This window comes from Cajanus cajan, chromosome 6, assembly GCF_000230855.2.
Source record: "Cajanus cajan strain Asha chromosome 6, NIPB_CcT2T_4, whole genome shotgun sequence".
Lineage (NCBI taxonomy): Eukaryota > Viridiplantae > Streptophyta > Magnoliopsida > Fabales > Fabaceae > Cajanus > Cajanus cajan.
The window spans coordinates 44,506,883-44,524,148 of record NC_138522.1 but is presented as its reverse complement, the minus strand read 5'-3'; the positions used below and the strand labels follow the sequence as shown (position 1 = coordinate 44,524,148).

The 17,266-nt window shown below is 41.1% G+C and overlaps 2 protein-coding genes across 2 annotated transcripts; both read left to right on the top strand.

Moving 5' to 3' along the window:
* Window positions 1-709: 709 nt before the first annotated feature.
* On the top strand, window positions 710-3,238 carry LOC109796286 (uncharacterized). The gene has a single exon (XM_083076240.1). It carries the CDS (start codon window positions 710-712, stop codon window positions 3,236-3,238), a length of 2,529 nt encoding a protein of 842 aa, XP_082932366.1.
* Window positions 3,239-4,302: 1,064 nt separating this feature from the next.
* Window positions 4,303-12,918, top strand: LOC109788225 (uncharacterized). The gene is made up of 3 exons (XM_083077165.1): window positions 4,303-4,489; window positions 5,379-7,177; window positions 12,017-12,918. Exons 2-3 carry the CDS (start codon window positions 6,136-6,138, stop codon window positions 12,052-12,054), a joined length of 1,080 nt encoding a protein of 359 aa, XP_082933291.1. The 5' UTR covers window positions 4,303-4,489; window positions 5,379-6,135; the 3' UTR covers window positions 12,055-12,918.
* Window positions 12,919-17,266: the final 4,348 nt, after the last annotated feature.

Here is a 17,266-nt window from a genome sequence, read left to right as displayed (position 1 = left end):
AAATATTATTTATTTTCACTTAGAGCCAATATAATTTATTTGTTTGTTGTACCGGGAGGACCCTATCGGTCACGTTGACCAACACGTGCCGTTCCGTCAAACACCCATGCGAACTGGACCATACCCAAGGCTGACGTTAGCATCGGCTCGGCTGAAGGCCGATGCAAACAGCATGATGCATCCCCGCATCCTACATATCGGCTCGGCCCAATGTCGATCCGATAAGATTACCAAGTAAACGTTTACCGGCCCGGTCAACAGTCGAAGACATGCAACCTCCCAAGCATTAGCCTGTCGGCTCGGCAATGTGCCGATAGGTTAAACGGGTTATAGTACAAATCACAGTTAACAAGGACAAGTGCATAATTAAGACATGATTAGCTGATTAGCATCATATTACCTAATTTGGTAAAGATTAGAATAGGCTCACCACGTTCAGGCCCATGTCAGGTATTATAAATAGGTCACACGTAACGAGGTACGTCACTGTTCATTAATTATCCTAGAATATCGTGCTTGTCCTGACTTGAGCGTCGGAGTGCCTTTTGCAGGTACCTCCCCCCTCTGAAGAGTCCGTTTGAAGTATCCGTTCGGCCCTTCTTACCAAGAAGACTACGAGTGTACCCTCAAGTAGGTACATTTTGGCGCCCACTGTGGGGCCGAACCGAAAGCATTGCAGAAGCATCGAAAGTTTACGAGTAAAAGAATCATGGTAAAGACAAGGAATACTAATTTTGAAGGGCAACAGTCCGAAGAGGAGCACCAGTCCGGGGCCGAGACGGTTGAGGAGACAAACTTGACCGATATGGTACGCCAAATGAAGGAGGAAATGATCGCCATGAAACAGCAGCGAGAGAGAGATGCCGTCGAGATGGCCGCATTGAAAGAAGAGAATGCTGCTCTAAAAAACCAATACCGAGACCCCACATGGAAACCATCTGAGACGACCCACACTCAGGGATCGTTCCACTCGCACGGTCATCACACCTCTATTCCTCATACCTCTGTCGCGCCCCCAGACATCCATGCTTCGATCGAAAGACCGGCACAACCAATGCCGGCCGGGGCACATCGACATCCATTTACGCCGAACATCATGCAATCGGCACTTCTTGACCACTGGAAGTCCCTGCCCCTTGACAAATACGATGGTACAACCGACCCAGATGAACACGTGGATGTGTTTTTGACACAGGTTACCTTGAGCACCACCGATGATGTCGCGCTATGCCGAATCTTTCTGACATCCTTGAAGGGGCGAGCGCTGAGTTGGTTCACCCGACTCCCAGCCAATTCTGTCGACTCATTTGGCACGCTGGCCTCCCAGTTCACAATCCAGTTCACCACCAGCCGCCCTCATCAGTTAACCTTGTTGGCATTAGTTAGCATTCGTCAAGATAGAAAGGAGTCTCTTCGGACGTTCATGAGCCGATTCAACAAAGCGGCTCTCGAAATCCGAGACCTAAACCCTGTTGTGGCTCTACATCATCTCACAACCGCTCTAAAACCGGGTCCCTTTGCCAACAGCATCTGCAAAAAACCGCCGACCGATATGGATGACTTGCGGCGACGAGCTGATAAATACATGCAAATGGAAGAATTAGCAGAGTTCCGCAATCAAGCCAGAACGGAGACAGCCGCTAAGCCGGAAAAGCCGACTAAAAACAATTTTCGGAGCCGTCCGAAAGAATTAGCATCCCGCGAGAGGCCCCCTCGTGGCCCAAGGTATTCACAATACACACCGCTCAATACCAGTCGGTTGGCAGCGATAGAGCAAGCGTTGACCTCGGAGGTCCTGGCCGTCCCGAAACGAGCTTCGACCCCTCCTAGGGTCGATACAACGAAGTCTTGCAGGTATCACCGCAATCGAGGGCATTCAACAGAAGAATGTGCGGCCTTAAAGGATAAGATTGAAGATCTGATCAAACAGGGACATTTGCAAGGTTTCGTCGACCGCTCGAACTCACCCCGAAACACCCACCGGTCGCGACGGGACGATCGGGCTGAACGAAGAACAGAAAGTCGTTCGTATCGAGAATGCAGTCGGTCTAGAGAAAGGCGAGAAGAGCCTTCAACACAGCCTCGCCGGGTCATCAACACCATTGCCGGCGGCTTCGCTGGCGGCGGTTCGTCTTCGTCCGCGCAGCGTAGACACTTACGGGCCGTTCGACATGTGCATGCCGTCGAAACTGTTCGTCGCCGCCTACCCACCATAACTTTCACTGAAGCCGACTTCAAAGGTATCGACCCATACCAGGATGATCCTATGATAATTAGCGTTGAAATTCACAACTGCATTGTGCGCAAGACATTGGTAGATCAGGGGAGCTCCGCCGATATCCTTTATTGGAACACGTTCAAACAGTTGGGTATCCCAGAAGCCGAATTAATTCCCTACGATGAACCTTTGGTAGGATTTTCAGGGGAAAGAGTCAAAACAAAGGGTTATATCAAGTTGTCAACCCGGTTTGGGTTTGAAGGAACCGAATACAGAGACGTTTCGGTCAAATATGTGGTGGTACATGCCAACACGTCCTATAACATTTTGCTCGGTCGGTCGTCCTTAAATCGGCTCGGTGCAATCGTCTCCACTCCGCACCTGGCTATGAAGTTCCCAGCCGACTCAGGACGAGTAATCACGGTTCACGCTGATCAAAAAACCGCGCGAGAGTGCTACTTTGCTAGTTTGCGATTACCGAAAATGAAGCCCGAAGCAGCAAAACCAGCAGGGGTACATTCGGTATCACAGCAGTCAGCCTTAGACCTCGACCCCCGGATTGATCAAGATGAGAGGGTCGAGCCTATTGAAGACAAGCAACCCATCCAGGTGGGGGTGTCCAGGGCTCAAGTCACCTACCTCGGGACCAATTTATCCGAACAAGAGCGCCTGGCCCTTAAGCAAGTGGTCCTTGAAAATAGTGACTTATTCGCCTGGTACCCGTCTGATATGCCCGGCATTGACCCCAACTTTATTTGCCACAAGTTATCAGTGAGCAAGCAGGCAAGACCGATCGCTCAACGGCGCCAGAAGGCCGGAGAGGAAAGGAAGGCAGCGATCAAAGCTGAGGTGGGAAAGCTATTAGATGCTCGGTTCATCCGAGAAGTACATTATACAACATGGTTGGCCAATGTAGTCATGGTCAAGAAACCGAATGGGAAGTGGCGCACGTGCACCGACTACACCAACTTGAACAAGGCATGCCCTAAGGACGCATATCCATTGCCCAACATTGACTGACTTGTTGATGGGGCATCCGGCCACAGATTTTTATCCTTCCTTGATGCATACTCAGGATATAATCAGATCCGTATGCACCCTCAAGACGAAGAGAAGACAGCGTTCATTACTGAAACGACAAACTACTGCTACCGAGTAATGTCGTTCGGCTTAAAAAACGCCGGAGCCAAAAACTTGTTGAGATTTCCGTTGAAGTACTTTTGTTATAATTGTAAATCAGTTTAATTCTATCAACGGTCTCAAACACGACAAGTATAACGGCCGTTCAAGTAGTAAAAATATCGTATCCACAGGGATTAGAAGGTAATATAAACATTTATTGACTATTCGTGACTAAAGAATAATTCCAATTTCATAGTTTGTGCAGTGAATTCAAAGTTGTGACTATTGGAATGAAAGCTGTAAATAAATATTGTTTTGTGAGTGGAAAAGGTAAGGAATGGTATTGTGGTATTGTGAGGTTGTGGGGGTCAGATTTCACCAAACGTAACACTAATGTATCCTTAATCTCTTGTTGAATTCATTGCTTAGTCAACCCAAGAGTTTACTCAAACCTAATCCCTTAGAGAAAGAGCCTAGGTGCGGATATTGAATATCAATCCCTTGAGTACCCAATATCTACACCCGCATTACGGGCTAGGGTTTAAGACTACTAATTGTAACACCCAAATTTTTATTATTATTATTTTTGTTAATGGCATTTTCGTAATTTTAATAAAGTTATAGGGATATTTTGGGTTTCGGAACGGGCCGTTCCAAAAGTGGAACGGGTCGTTCCAAAAGTGGAACGGGCCGTTCCAAATGTTGAAAATGTGAGGTTTTTGTAGTCCCAGAACGGCCTTGGAACGGGCCGTTCCGGTATGGAGAACGGGCCGTTCCGGAAGGAGAACGGGCCGTTCTTCTGAGATTGAGAACGGGCCGTTCTGGTTTCAGAACGGGCCGTTCTGGTTTTTTGGGAACGGGCCGTTTCGATTTTGGAACGGGCCGTTCCAGTTACAAATTTTGCCCAGATTTGAAGGATCCGGAACGGGCCGTTCTGGAATCAGTACGGGCCGTTTCGGGTGCGTCAGATTGCCTATAAATAGGGGCAGGGGGGTGAAATTTTTTATACAGAGGAAGAAAGTGAAATTTTAGAGAGAGAAAGAGAAGAGAGAGAGAGAGAGAGAGAAAGAAAGAGAAAGAAAGAGAGAGAGAAAGGAAGAGGGAATCCAGAGGAGGAGGCTCTGCCTAAGTTCAGCTCCGCTTATCCAGGTAAGGGGGGGAGTGAGAACCTCGCTCAGGGGTGTAGGGATAATTGTTGGATAGTTGTTTGTCGGATTGGCCCCAATCTTTTGTCGTTATTCTGTTTAATTTCTATTTACTCTACTTTGCTTTTTTGTTGAAAGTGTCGTTGTTCTGTCTGATTTTCTATTTACTCTACCTTGTTCTTTGTTGAAAGTAATAAATGAATATGAAATTAATGTTAATAATAAATGAGTTTTAATATGAATAAGAATGCTCTCTGGATCTCTGTGAATACCTATGCGGACCTTAAGAGGAGTATTGATGACATGACCATGTGAAATATGGACAAATGACATGAGACCTAAGAATTGACTATTGAGACAAACTATGATTATGAGACTATGACAAATGAGGACATGATGTACTAAATGAAATCATGTAAAAAGTTAAATATTGAGTCAATGAGATTATGATGGTATGACATGCATCATATGCATATATTATTCCAGGTGTGCCGCTGAGGCCGCATACCAGTGATGTAACATGCTAACAAGGTGTATCTTAGGGTCACCAGTGATGTAACTTGTAACCAGGTGTACCTTAGGGTCACCAGTGATGTAACCAGGTGTACCTTTGGGTCACCAGTGATGTAACCAGGTGTGCCTTAGGGTCACCAGTGATGATATGTGAAACTTCCTTATGGCGCCACATGCATGCATTTATAAGTCAAGATCATGACATCATTGCATGATAAATGAATATATATGTGATATTGATGATGTATGTGTATTATTTATAAGTGACTTATATTTGTTGTGTGTGTGAGTGCTATCTAGCCTTTATTTCTGCACCTGAAACTGAGTGAGATGTTTCTCACTCCCTTGTTGTTTTTGTATATGTTTAAATTATGTTGCAGGTGATCAGCATCATGAGGATGTTGGTGATGAGGCTTAAAGGCTTCAATTGGGCATGCTCTGATAGGATGTAACATCGGGGCATAGTTATTTTAGTTTAATATGTTATTGTTTTAATAACTTTAGTTTCTCTTCTTTGTAATTTGTAACGAAGAGATAACGTAGATAAAGTTTATAATTTAAGGAAAATGTATGTTAAGAATTGTAATTTGAACGTTCTTGATAAAAGACCAGAATGAATATCTTTATTTATATTTTATTACATGATTTGGAAAATATAAATTGATTCCTAACCAGGAGGCACTGCCACCTTTACTGGAGTTAATTTATATTTCTTTTATTATTATTTGTATATATATGATTTCTTGTTTTTCACTAAATTGTATTGAAAATCTTAACTTCTTTTCTTTTATAATTCTTTTACACTGTAGTTATGATTTATGAGTTACGAATGTGAATCTTCTACCTTGTGATATTTGAAATATTTGTCAACTATGAAAGATTTTATTTACCCAAAAAGAAGAAAAGAAATATTTTATTGTTACATTTGTTGTATATTAATAACGGGGTAGAGGGTGTCACATTTAGTGGTATCAGAGCAGGTCGATCTAATCGACCGTGAGTTATGAGTTTACTATGCTTATTTGGTTTACTATGTTTATTTGGTACATGAATGATGGACTGAATTGATTGTAAAACTTGTTGGTATGATAGTATGATGATTGATTATGTTTATTGATTGTATTATTTTCTTAGACTATGGCTGGTAGAAATGATCGTGCGATTGCCGATGCTCTTCAAGCATTAGCACAAGCTATGAATAATAACAATAGGACTGAGGTCGCTCCTAACTGGTTGGAGCAATTTCAACGAAATCACCCACCTACCTTTAAAGGAGGATATGACCCAGATGCTGCTATGAATTGGCTAACAGAAATAGAAAAAATTTTCAATGTTATGGATTGTCCCATCGCTCAGAAGGTGAAGTTGGCCACATTCATGTTGACTGCTGATGCTCATTTTTGGTGGGAAGGAGCACTTCGGAGGATGATTGATGGAGGGGTGCACTTGAATTGGGACAACTTCAAGAAGGTCTTTCTTGAGAAGTATTTCCCGGATGATGTGAGAAGTCGGAAAGAAATGGAATTCCTTGAGCTGAATCAAGGGAACGACACAGTGGCTGTGTATGCTGCCAAATTTGATGCTTTGGTTCGTTATTGCACACACTACCATGGTGAGGGTGGTGAAAGAGCTAAATGCATAAAATTTGTAAATGGTCTGCGTCCTGAAGTGAAAACTGCAATTAACTATCAGGAGATATATCACTTTCCCACTCTGGTCAATAAGTGCAGCATTTATGATCATGACAACCGTGCTCGTGCTGCTTTTTATAAAGGAGTTGGAGGTCCTATCCGTGCTGTGAGTTCTAGTACTTCGGGAAGGAGTAAGCCTTACTTCGCTTCTAATAGATTTCAAGGGAGTAAAGCTGCTGCTAATAAAAGTAAGTTGCTTACTAGAGGATCCACTGTTAGTGCTACTGGAAGTGTTGGAGGGTCTGTGTCCACTCCTTCAGTAAGATGCTGGAAGTGTGGACTTGTTGGTCATAATCAGTCTGAGTGTCGTGACAGGGAAGTTACCTGCTTCAACTGCAATGGTAAAGGTCACATCAGTACCCAATGTCCTGAATCACAAAGAACATGTGTTATGGGATCGGGTTCGCAAACTGAGCGTCCAAAGACTGTGGGGAGAGTATTTGCTCTTAGTGGTGCTGAAGCTTCTCGGTCAGAAAATTTGATACAAGGTACTTGTTTCATAGCTGAGACTCCTTTTGTTGTACTATTTGATTCTGGTGCAACTCATTCCTTTATTTCTGTCTCTTGTGTCCAAAAATTGAATTTGCCTGTGTCTTTGTTAGATTTTGATCTAGTTGTTGAAACCCCTACTAATGGTCCTGTGACTACATCCCTAGTGTGTTTGAAATGTCCTTTGACAGTTTCTGATAAGCAGTTTCTAGTTGACTTAATTTGTTTGCCTCTTAGTCAATTAGATGTAATTCTTGGTATGGATTGGTTATCTTCTCACCATGTCCTTTTAAACTGCTTTGAGAAATCTATTTCCTTTGGTGAATGTAAGAGTACGGAATTTCTTAGTGCTGCTGACATTAAAACTTGTTTAAAAGACAATGAAAAAGTGTACATGATCTTAGCTTCTTTAACACTTGAGACTGATAGTAAGCTAGATGAGATTCCCTTAGTGAGAGAATTTCCAGAAGTATTTCCTAAGGATATGTCTAGTTTACCACCTGAGAGAGAGATTGAGTTTAGCATAGACTTAGTACCAGGTACCCCACCTATATCTATAGCACCCTATAGGATGTCCCCTACAGAGTTAGTTGAGCTTAAGAAACAAATAGAGGAATTACAAGGAAAACAATTCATTAGGCCTAGTGTTTCACCTTGGGGAGCGCCTGTTTTGTTGGTTAAGAAGAAAGATGGGAGCATGAGGTTGTGCGTAGACTATAGGCAACTGAATAAAGTGACCATTAAGAATAAGTATCCTTTGCCTAGGATAGATGACCTTATGGATCAACTAGTTGGAGCTTATGTGTTCAGTAAGATAGATTTAAGGTCAGGATACCATCAGATTAGAGTGAGAGCTGAGGATGTTCCTAAGACTGCCTTTAGAACCCGCTATGGGCACTATGAGTATTTAGTTATGCCTTTTGGTGTGACTAATGCACCTGGTGTTTTTATGGACTACATGAATATGATCTTTCACCCTTACTTGGATAGATTTGTAGTGGTCTTCATAGATGATATCCTAGTGTATTCCAAGACTAGGGAAGAGCATGTTGAGCACCTTAGGATCGTTCTTCAAACCCTTAAGGAGAAACAGTTGTATGCTAAATTGTCAAAATGTGAATTTTGGTTGGATAGTGTGAACTTTCTAGGACATGTGATATCCAAGGGTGGAATAGCTGTAGATCCTGCTAAGGTAGAAGCTGTGTTAGAGTGGAGAACACCTAAATCAGTATTTGAGATTAGGAGTTTTCTAGGACTAGCTGGTTATTACAGAAGGTTTATAGAGAATTTCTCTAGGCTAGCTCTTCCTTTGACTAAGCTGACGAAGAAAGACCAACCTTTTGTGTGGGATTCTAGGTGTCAGGAGAGTTTTCAAGAGCTTAAGAGGAGATTAACTAGTGCTCCTGTGTTAGTATTACCTGATCCTAGTAAGACTTTTGAGGTATTTTGTGATGCTTCTAAATTGGGTTTAGGAGGAGTGCTTATGCAGGAGGGTAAGGTAGTAGCCTATGCTTCAAGACAACTTAAAATTCATGAGCAAAACTATCCTACCCATGACCTTGAGTTAGCTGCAATAGTTTTTGTGCTCAAGTTGTGGAGACATTACTTGTTTGGGTCTAGATTTGAGGTTTTTAGTGACCATAAAAGCCTTAAGTACTTGTTTGACCAAAAGGAATTGAATATGAGGCAGAGGAGATGGTTAGAGTTTCTTAAGGATTATGACTTTCAATTAAATTATCACCCTGGCAAGGCTAATGTTGTAGCTGATGCTTTGAGTAGAAAATCTTTGAGAATGTCTTCCTTGATGATTAGGGAAATGCAAATGATTGAGGAGTTTAGGGATATGAGCTTAGGGTGTGAGTTGACCTCTAAGAGTATTAAGTTGGGAGCTTTAAGAGTGACTAATAGCTTGATAGATGAGATTAGAGAAGGTCAGAAGATGGATCCTTTCTTATTGAGTCGGGTAGAGAAGTTGAATCAAGCTGTGAAAAGTGAGTTTAGAATTGGAGTGGATGGAGTTTTAAGATTTAAGGATAGGTTGTGCATTCCTAGTGTGCCAGAACTTAAGAGAGCAATCCTGGAAGAAGGTCATAAGAGTATCCTTAGTATCCATCCAGGAGCCACTAAGATGTACCAAGACCTTAAGAAGATGTTTTGGTGGCCTAAGATGAAGAGGGAAGTGGAGGAATTTGTGTATGCTTGCTTAGTATGTCAGAAAGCTAAGGTAGAACACCAAAAACCTTCAGGTTTGATGCAACCTTTAGATGTGCCTGTGTGGAAGTGGGATAGCATCTCTATGGATTTTGTAGTTGGGTTACCTAAGACTGTGAAGAACTTGGATGCTATATGGGTCATTGTGGATAGATTGACTAAGTCTGCCCATTTTATTCCCATTAATATTAGGTACTCTTTGGAGAGGTTAACCAAGTTGTACATCAGTGAGATCGTGAGGTTGCATGGAGTTCCTACTAGTATTGTGTCTGATAGAGATCCTAGGTTCACCTCTAGATTTTGGGAGAGTTTGCATAAGGCTTTAGGCACTAAGCTTAGATTGAGTTCAGCTTACCATCCCCAAACAGATGGCCAAACTGAGAGAACCATACAATCTTTGGAAGACTTGTTGAGGGCTTGCATCTTAGAACGTGGGGGTAGTTGGGATAGTTTCCTACCTTTGATAGAATTTACCTACAATAATAGCTACCATTCTAGTATTGGGATGGCACCATATGAGGCTCTGTATGGTAGGAGATGTAGAACACCTTTATGTTGGGTAGAACCTGGAGAGAATGTCATGTTAGGACCTGAGATAGTTCAACAAACTACTGAACAGGTTAAGATGATCCAAGAGAAGATGAGAGCAACTCAGAGTAGGCAAAAGAGTTATAATGACAAGAGGAGAAAAGACCTTAAGTTTAAAGAAGGTGATCATGTATTCCTTAAAGTCACTCCTTGGACAGGAGTAGGCAGAGCACTGAAATCCCGTAAGCTTACTCCACGTTTCATTGGTCCTTATCAAATTCTTAAAAGAATCGGTGAAGTGGCCTATCAAATTGCTTTGCCTCCATCTCTTTCAAATCTCCATAGTGTCTTTCATGTTTCCCAACTCAGAAAGTATGTCCATGATCCTTCCCATATCATTGAGTCTGACAACATTCAGTTGAAGGATAATCTTACTTATGAAACGGTTCCTCTAAGGATTGATGACACGAGAGTGAAACAACTAAGAGGAAAGGAAATCCCTTTGGTTAAGGTCGTTTGGGGAGGAAATATTGAAGAAAGTGCTACATGGGAATTAGAAAGCAAGATGCGAGAAGCTCATCCATTTCTGTTTTCAGGTAAATTTCGGGGACGAAATTTCTAAAAGGAGGGGAGAATTGTAACACCCAAATTTTTATTATTATTATTTTTGTTAATGGCATTTTCGTAATTTTAATAAAGTTATAGGGATATTTTGGGTTTCGGAACGGGCCGTTCCAAAAGTGGAACGGGCCGTTCCAAATGTTGAAAATGTGAGGTTTTTGTAGTCCCAGAACGGCCTTGGAACGGGCCGTTCCGGTATGGAGAACGGGCCGTTCCGGAAGGAGAACGGGCCGTTCTTCTGAGATTGAGAACGGGCCGTTCTGGTTTCAGAACGGGCCGTTCTGGTTTTTTGGGAACGGGCCGTTTCGATTTTGGAACGGGCCGTTCCAGTTACAAATTTTGCCCAGATTTGAAGGATCCGGAACGGGCCGTTCCGGAATCAGTACGGGCCGTTCCGGGTGCGTCAGATTGCCTATAAATAGGGGCAGGGGGGGTGAAATTTTTTATACAGAGGAAGAAAGTGAAATTTTAGAGAGAGAAAGAGAAAAGAGAGAGAGAGAGAGAGAAAGAAAGAGAAAGAAAGAGAGAGAGAAAGGAAGAGGGAATCCAGAGGAGGAGGCTCTGCCTAAGTTCAGCTCCGCTTATCCAGGTAAGGGGGGGAGTGAGAACCTCGCTCAGGGGTGTAGGGATAATTGTTGGATAGTTGTTTGTCGGATTGGCCCCAATCTTTTGTCGTTATTCTGTTTAATTTCTATTTACTCTACTTTGCTTTTTTGTTGAAAGTGTCGTTGTTCTGTCTGATTTTCTATTTATTCTACCTTGTTCTTTGTTGAAAGTAATAAATGAATATGAAATTAATGTTAATAATAAATGAGTTTTAATATGAATAAGAATGCTCTCTGGATCTCTGTGAATACCTATGCGGACCTTAAGAGGAGTATTGATGACATGACCATGTGAAATATGGACAAATGACATGAGACCTAAGAATTGACTATTGAGACAAACTATGATTATGAGACTATGACAAATGAGGACATGATGTACTAAATGAAATCATGTAAAAAGTTAAATATTGAGTCAATGAGATTATGATGGTATGACATGCATCATATGCATATATTATTCCAGGTGTGCCGCTGAGGCCGCATACCAGTGATGTAACATGCTAACAAGGTGTATCTTAGGGTCACCAGTGATGTAACTTGTAACCAGGTGTACCTTAGGGTCACCAGTGATGTAACCAGGTGTACCTTTGGGTCACCAGTGATGTAACCAGGTGTGCCTTAGGGTCACCAGTGATGATATGTGAAACTTCCTTATGGCGCCACATGCATGCATTTATAAGTCAAGATCATGACATCATTGCATGATAAATGAATATATATGTGATATTGATGATGTATGTGTATTATTTATAAGTGACTTATATTTGTTGTGTGTGTGAGTGCTATCTAGCCTTTATTTCTGCACCTGAAACTGAGTGAGATGTTTCTCACTCCCTTGTTGTTTTTGTATATGTTTAAATTATGTTGCAGGTGATCAGCATCATGAGGATGTTGGTGATGAGGCTTAAAGGCTTCAATTGGGCATGCTCTGATAGGATGTGACATCGGGGCATAGTTATTTTAGTTTAATATGTTATTGTTTTAATAACTTTAGTTTCTCTTCTTTGTAATTTGTAACGAAGAGATAACGTAGATAAAGTTTATAATTTAAGGAAAATGTATGTTAAGAATTGTAATTTGAACGTTCTTGATAAAAGACCAGAATGAATATCTTTATTTATATTTTATTACATAATTTGGAAAATATAAATTGATTCCTAACCAGGAGGCACTGCCACCTTTACTGGAGTTAATTTATATTTCCTTTATTATTATTTGTATATATATGATTTCTTGTTTTTCACTAAATTGTATTGAAAATCTTAACTTCTTTTCTTTTATAATTCTTTTACACTGTAGTTATGATTTATGAGTTACGAATGTGAATCTTCTACCTTGTGATATTTGAAATATTTGTCAACTATGAAAGATTTTATTTACCCAAAAAGAAGAAAAGAAATATTTTATTGTTACATTTGTTGTATATTAATAACGGGGTAGAGGGTGTCACACTAATGGGTGAAGCTCTATCCCTAGATACAATCACCACTAGGCATATGTTTCAGAACTAGTTTCAAAGGTTATTTTCCAATACCCATGGAACCTTAAAATCATGTAAAGGGTGATCAATCCAAAGCAAGCATTACGAATAGAAACAAACACAACAAAGAATAAAACAACATGTATATATATCATTAAAACCGTAAAGATTACAATAGAGTACGTTGGTTACATCTAACCCCACAAAATGGGTGAAACCACTCACAACAATGAGGGCAAATACAAAATAGAGATGGAAGAGGAAGTGAAGAACCGAAGGGAGATCAGATTAGGGTTCCGCGCCCGACGCACAATTCTTCGCGCCCGGCGCAAGTTCTTCCAGAGAAGTCAAGCACTCTCTGTCTCAACACAAGCCCGACGTAATTCCTTTTGCGCCCGGCTTAATTCCTTTTGCGCCCGACTCAATTCCTTTTGCGCCCGGCGCAATATAACTGGCAGAGATGAAATACTCTGTTTTTGTCACGCCCAGCGCGGGTTATATTGAGCCCGGCGCAGAACCTCTTCTCTGCTCCTTAGCTTCTTAGGTTTCCAATCCTAAGAGTCTTCAACTTTCCACTCTTCCTCAATACCTGCACAAAAAATGAGGTGGATTAAGGTATTGTTAGATGAATTTGGGTTAGTTATATCTGCACACAAAATGAACCAAAAAGAGAACAATTATATTGCAATGGTTCAGAGGATGACCGGAATTTGTTTAATAAGTCTCATCCAAAAAGAGGTAAAATTGAGACTTAACAACTCCCCCAAACTTAGAACCTTGCTTGTCCTCAAGCAAAAGGTCATTAATCTAGCAGATAACAAGCAGTGCAAGTGTGTCAAATTCTACATCCCAGTTCACTTGTATTTTGTTTTCGCAAGCATGAACCTAAGATGGATCTCCAGTCACAATTATTGCAAAAGAACATGACAAGGTGCAAACAAAGGTTTCAAAAGAGATCAAAGAGCTGAGAAGAGTAATGACTATCTGTGTATACATCCTCACTAGGAAAGTGTTTCTCTCTATGCACACTAGTGTATTAGGGTGAGTGTTTCTCTCATATCTACTACTCACGCCACATGATTCAACTTTGTTCTTCGTTTCCAAATGAAACCAGTGGTAAAACAAATGCAGGCACTTATCACAAGGTCTTTATTAGGGCAATTCTGGGTCAAGCAGGGTCAAGCATGAGCAGTTTTATGGTTTTTCAAGGATTGAAGGTGCTATAGCTTAAGAGAGCAAATAAGATTTTACAATGATGTCCCTCTCCATACCCCATTACACATTTTTGGCACATGCCCTTTACCGGATCCAAGCCATTAGCCTTTTTGTTTTTGTTTTGTTTTTTGTTTTTCTCTTTTTTTTTTATTATTCTGTAATGGCTGACCACATACTTTCTTCTTCCCAAATTTCCTCATTCTTCAACTCCCCCAAACTTATTTGATGTCATCAATTTTCTCTCTTAACCAAGACAAAGGTTATGGTTAATTTTTCATGGTTTTGGGACAAGTGGAAGGTGTGGTGTTTAGGCTTAAGAAGGTATGGGTCAAGTGGAAAGTGTATATGACTTTTTGGCTTAGATGGTTAACAAAAGATGGAAATGTGAATGCCTTGATCATATAAGTGCACAACATAAGCAAACCACCAAGGAAACTCAAGCAAAGTCTATCATGCAACCTAAGTGTAGTTCTCTCATAGGTATTTAGGCTCAAACCTCACCCGGCTATGCATCCACAAACTATCAAACTCAGCTCAGTTTTATGATCAACATTGAAACCCGTATGCAACTAGTCATGAACTAAAGATCTAATGTGACTTGAAAATGTCTAAGGTACACACACCATAAACATCAAGAAAACTATAATCCAGAATCGACCACAAGCAAAACAAGTATCAACAAGATTAAAAAATCATGCTAAGGCAGACTATTCAAAAAAAAAAAAAACCAACAGAGTAATCATCAAAAAGACTATATATAAAAATAGTTAAATACTGAAAATAAAAGACAGAAGAATAAATTGTAATAGACAAAGGTAAACTAAGGTAGGCTCCATCTGCTTCCATCTATGGGGTCTGGTCATCATCATCTCCAAGAGCTGCTCTACCATCATCAACTCCATCAGCATCAGCAGCTCCACTCCCCCAAACTTAGGAGCCTGGTCCCCAGGCCAACCAGTATATGTCTGAAAGTTTTGGTAACCAGAAGTGATTGCGGAGTATAATCATGAAAGAACATGGTAAGCACAAAAATTATACACATTGATGACCAAGCAAATATAGCAAAAAATGGAGAATATCCTTAGACCAAAATTAAGCACAACATGCATGCACACGGAATTGGACGATAACAATGCAACATAAAGCACACAAACATACAACATACAACAGAACATAAAGAAACATGATTGAAAACAGATACATATTGGGTGTCAGGGATGTGGTGCGCCGGGCTTAACACAGATGCGCCGGGCTTCATATCAGTAAAAATCAACGAGGTTTCAAAATCTGATATCTCGCCGGGCGTGCGTTAAACGCGCCCGGCGTAGTGGTTCCAGAGACCAAAAATTGAGTACTAGGTCGGGCGCAAAAGAGTCACGCCCGGCGCGTAGCCACTTAAAAGGTCAATTTGCCCAGGTTTTCTTTAGGATCAGGCCTTATTTCCACCTAGATACAAAATTCCCTCATTCCTCACATTCCAAACAAAATGTACCCTATATTTACCTACTCAAGCATGATCCTAACAAACAACACATACCACAAAACAATACATACACACAATAACATATAACACAAAACAACTATACATAACAAACATTAACACTGAAATCTACAACAGAATGAGATGACAAAAACATAAACAAAGTCAGATCTCTGGGTTGCCTCCCAGGACGCGCTTGTTTACTGTCCCGAGCTTGACGGTGACCAACTTGAAGTGTTCTGATTCTCCTTCTCCTCTTGTTGCTCTTGTTCCCCTTTGCCCTGTGTTCAACCTCATGATTGCTCAACAACGGCTCAGAAGGATTGGTCAATTTGGTTCATAGTACCTTGCATACAAGAGAAAGCTGAAGACTAGAGTACACAGGTTAGTTCCAACACTTCATTGCCAGCACACAAATAAAGATAACAATAAAAACAAAAGAATAAGTCACAAATAGCTACAAATACTAAATCGTCATTCTAATCCCCGGCAACGGCGCCAAAAACTTGTTGAGATTTCCGTTGAAGTACTTTTGTTATAATTGTAAATCAGTTTAATTCTATCAACGGTCTCAAACACGGCAAGTATACCGGCCGTTCAAGTAGTAAAAATATCGTATCCACAGGGATTAGAAGGTAATATAAGCATTTATTGACTATTCGTGACTAAAGAATAATTCCAATTTCATAGTTTGTGCAGTGAATTCAAAGTTGTGACTATTGGAATGAAAGCTGTAAATAAATATTGTTTTGTGAGTGGAAAAGGTAAGGAATGGTATTGTGGTATTGTGAGGTTGTGGGGGTCAGATTTCACCAAACGTAACACTAATGTATCCTTAATCTCTTATTGAATTCATTGCTTAGTCAACCCAAGAGTTTACTTAAACCTAATCCCTTAGAGAAAGAGCCTAGGTGCGGATATTGAATATCAATCCCTTGAGTACCCAATATCTACACCCGCATTACGGGCTAGGGTTTAAGACTACTAATGGGTCAAGCTCTATCCCTAGATACAATCACCACTAGGCATATGTTTCAGAACTAGTTTCAAAGGTTATTTTCCAATACCCATGGAACCTTAAAATCATGCAAAGGGTGATCAATCCAAAGCAAGCATTACGAATAGAAACAAACACAACAAAGAATAAAACAACATGTATATATATTATTAAAACCGTAAAGATTACAATAGAGTACATTGGTTACATCTAACCCCACAAAATGGGTGAAACCACTCACAACAATGAGGGCAAATACAAAATAGAGATGGAAGAGGAAGTGAAGAACCGAAGGAAAGATCCGCACACGGACGATCCCAAGCCCTGGGAATCCCTTCCGCAGCTCCTGGAGGCGCCCAATGTGAGAATGGGGGAGAAGTCCCTGAAAATGCCTTCAAATACGAGCCAGGGAGATCAGATTAGGGTTCCGCGCCCGACGCACAATTCTTCGCGCCCGGCGCAAGTTCTTCCAGAGAAGTCAAGCACTCTCTGTCTCAACACAAGCCCGGCGTAATTCCTTTTGCGCCCGGCTTAATTCCTTTTGCGCCCGGCTCAATTCCTTTTGCGCCCGGCGCAATATAACTGGCAGAGATGAAATACTCTATTTTTGTCACGCCCAGCGCGGGTTATATTGAGCCCGGCGCAGAACCTCTTCTTTGCTCCTTAGCTTCTTAGGTTTCCAATCCTAAGAGTCTTCAACTTTCCACTCTTCCTCAATACCTGCACAAAAAATGAGGTGAATTAAGGTATTGTTAGATGAATTTGGGTTAGTTATATCTGCACACAAAATGAACCAAAAAGAGAACAATTATATTGCAATGGTTCAGAGGATGACCGAAATTTGTTTAATAAGTCTCATCCAAAAAGAGGTAAAATTGAGACTTAACAAGTCACATATCAGCGATTAATGAATAAAAATTTTTCATGATCAAATTGGCCGAAGCATGG

What these genes read in the sequence shown, in the direction of transcription:
- LOC109796286 (XM_083076240.1), top strand. Translation starts at nt 710, where the DNA reads ATGGTAAAGACAAGGAATACTAATTTTGAAGGGCAACAGTCCGAAGAG.
- LOC109788225 (XM_083077165.1), top strand. Translation starts at nt 6,136, where the DNA reads ATGGCTGGTAGAAATGATCGTGCGATTGCCGATGCTCTTCAAGCATTA. An exon ending in GTCAGAAAATTTGATACAAG is followed by an intron (nt 7,178 to 12,016) that starts GTACTTGTTTCA and finishes ATTATGTTGCAG; the next exon opens with GTGATCAGCATCATGAGGAT.